The following is a 3,252-nucleotide window of genomic DNA, read 5'->3' as shown; positions in this document are numbered from 1 at the left end:
GACCTTGTAAACTACTTATATAGGCCAACCAGTATAATATAAGAACACGCTACTAGCACGAGCAAAGCTAGCAGGTGTTTTGAATCCTCGTGGTCCCAACAGCGGAAGGGTACCAGGCACGGGTAAGCCTATTACGAGATCACCGAGTGTTCAACACTCGGCTGGAAGAAATAAAAGGGAGGCAATTCAAGCACTCCCAGTCGTGCAAATAGGCAACAATAAGCCGTCACGTAAAACGTCCCGATAATAATCGGCCAATACACAAAGTCTCTTGGCCTTGCCGGATGAACCCTCGCTACAGAGCTTCGAGTTCACCGACAGGCATAGCACACTCAAACAAGCTTGACCTGACGCTTACCTTGAAGCCGGACGTCGCTCTGTGTGCTTGAGTGGAAATTCTGTTCTGTATTTAAGCTTACCCTTTCGGGTCTATTCCTAATAAGAAGTCCTAATCAAGTATACAAATATCAAGTGAACAATGATCCGTTATGGATCTTCTTGCATGCCAAGCGTCGTCTGCACTGTCGCATGAGCATCTTTAACGGTCCGCGCCCTGTCCCAGACGGACAACGTGTCTTCCAAAGGTCGCTGAGTATTCCGCGAACTCATCCCAACCGCCACTGAGTGTTCGTACCGTAGATGGTCCGCTGAATGCGAATCCGGCCAGTCCATTATTAATAATAAGGACAGCCTGGATTCAGTGACATAGGGCCGTATCCGATATTTGTTGAAAACTCGGAGGTGACGCCGTCGAGTCCCTTGCACCTTGGCGTCTCCGTACATCACCCGACCGAGAGTTCGTCGCTTGAACAACTTGGGCGGTGTCACGTCTTTGTCGACGGGTGATAATCCGCAACCACGGAGAAATCACTACACCACATGTTCATAATCAATATGATTCCACATTACCAGGCTCATCCCCAAATTCTTGCATCCACGTCTTCAGTCTCTGTTTGCTCGTCGTTCCTTCACGCTCTTGATCCTTTAGGCGCTGAATGAGGTTGTGGACGTCGCGAATTTTCATGTTACAGTCTGAATTTTCAAGGACAAACTGCAGAATATTTTTCTTCTTTGCCTTCGCCTTGCGCAAAACATCAACCGTCTTCACCATGGAAGGAGCAAGTGCCGTTCGGACCGACGAGTAGTGCTCGTAGCTGGAACGAGTCAGGGGATGGTTATGCTGCAGTTTGGCAGTAGTGACGCATAACGCGAACACAGGGTCGTTTGTGCTACCATTGACGACACGGACACAAGCGTTTATCTGAAGGAAGAACATATATTTTGTCAGTATTACGAAAGGCATTACAGCACATCCAGTTGCAGGTGTCCCATCTGAACCCGACTCGATGGGAATTCACCCATCTGTGCCCAACTCGATAGTATTTAGCCCAACTGTGCCCAAATATAAATGACTACATACCTGTGCACCGCACTCAGTCGATCGTATTTCCCGACGTGGCCGCTTGCCTTTACCCCGCGGTTTGTACTTGCCCGCGTGGGTGCAAAGTCAGGTGCGTCCGATGCTCCAGGAAGGGGAAGCCGGAACTCTAGCGCAAGTTCTGAGCGACTAGATAAGCTTGAAGGTCTCATTGAAGGCATGGCCAAACAACAGGCCAAGTTTATGGCTGACCAAGCGGAGCTTCAAAAGCAGCTGCAGCACCGCACGGACATGCCATCCTTCGAACACAAGTACGGAGAGTCGAGCGCGTTTACTGATTTCATCAAGGCTCGAGCACGGCGGATGAGAGTAGGATCTCTCGATGCGTCGATGAGGACGCCGACGCAGACGACGCCAGCTCCAGAGATGCCGACGCCACCGACGGAGAACGCGACGAGTATGCAACAGCGGATGGCCGCACCCATGGCAGAGCAGTTTGTGCCGCCACCAAACTTCGGACTCAAGGTGCCGAAGCCACGCGACCTGGACTGGCCGGGCTTCGCGAAGTTCGCGGGCAAGGAGGTGTATCCTGGCCTTGGTGCGGATTTCAAGACTTGGGGACTGCGATTCTTGCAGCGACTGGCTGCAGCTCAGCAGATGAGCGGTGGTGACTGGTCGGAGGAATTCCGCATCCTTGCCTTGAACGGCAAGATGGATGGATCTGCACTGGTGTACTTCGAGAGGATGCTTCCACTCTGGACGGCGGAGTCGCCGACACTGGAACATGTGATGAATAGAATGTTAGTACCGTACATGACGACGATCACTGCATCCAAGGGATTGCAGTTGATGACGGCAGAGAAACTGCGCGAAAGGACGTGGGCGGAGCACTTTCAGTACTTGACGTACGTAGCTGAAAGGTCGGGGTGTTCGGATCTACACGTGATACAGTGTTTGTGTAAGTCCGCACCGGGTTACTTGCAGAGTGCCATGCTCACAAGGCTGAACTCACAGCGCATGGATCACTTGCAGCAAGCTACGGAGTTAGTGGCTTTTGCGATTGAGTACGAGGCAAGCATGGGCAAGTACGAACGATCTCGTAGTCAAGGAGGCCGCGGCAACAGAGAACATGGTCGGTTCCATGGTAGTAACCGAGGTGTCCACGGTGAACGAGGACAGGAAACCGTCTCACGCGTAGACGATACTGACACTCGCAGATGCTACAACTGCAACGAGATTGGACATATTGCAAGAAATTGTCCAGCGAAGAAGAATAACGGTGCCAAAGAGATCAAGGTCTCGCTAGCTGTCGGGACGGGCACGAACACCGACACACACGCGTGGATCTTGGATAGTGGATCCAGCGTGCATCTAGTCAAGACCGTAGAGCTGTTGAAGAACGCAGTGGACTGTGACGATCAATACAGAGCGGCGAATGGTGAGAACATAAGGGTAATCAAGAAAGGCTCTGTGGAGCTCAAGACGATCGTGGATGGACGAGAAGTCGTGGTGGACATTTCGGATGTTCATTACGCTGAGAACTTAGCCGACAACATCATGAGTTACGGCAGATTGGAGGAGAAAGGTGTGTACCTTGAGCGTCACGACGGCAAAAGCTACATGGTGCAGCAGAAGAGTGGAGTAGATTGGATGACCCGCCTGTAAACGTTTTCGCCCGGTACAGAAAATACTCTGGAATCTGTTGGTCCGGGTATATATTTTTCAGTTTCCAATTTTCAAGCAATACTTTCCAAGACTTGCTTTGCAATGTGCCGCTACATTTGCCTAGTAGCTGTAGCTGTTCTGCTTGCTTGCGGATCTGTCTTTTCGACTGTGGTTTCGCAAAGGACCCCGACGAGTTCGAGCGAGGATGA

General features: G+C 51.3%; 1 protein-coding gene across 1 annotated transcript; it reads left to right on the top strand.

The window, feature by feature from the left end:
• Positions 1–2,035: 2,035 nt before the first annotated feature.
• On the top strand, positions 2,036–3,043 carry PITG_22277 (uncharacterized protein; the record flags this gene model as incomplete). The annotated part of the gene is made up of 3 exons (XM_002909854.1): positions 2,036–2,187; positions 2,254–2,674; positions 2,768–3,043. 3 exons carry the CDS (start codon positions 2,036–2,038, stop codon positions 3,041–3,043), a joined length of 849 nt encoding a protein of 282 aa, XP_002909900.1.
• Between the last annotated feature and the right edge of the window lie 209 nt (positions 3,044–3,252).

Source organism: Phytophthora infestans, genomic scaffold, assembly GCF_000142945.1.
Source record: "Phytophthora infestans T30-4 supercont1.2128 genomic scaffold, whole genome shotgun sequence".
In the NCBI taxonomy this organism is placed as follows: domain Eukaryota; phylum Oomycota; class Peronosporomycetes; order Peronosporales; family Peronosporaceae; genus Phytophthora; species Phytophthora infestans.
The sequence above is the reverse complement of the archived record's forward strand: the minus strand, read 5'-3'. Positions and strand labels throughout refer to the sequence as shown.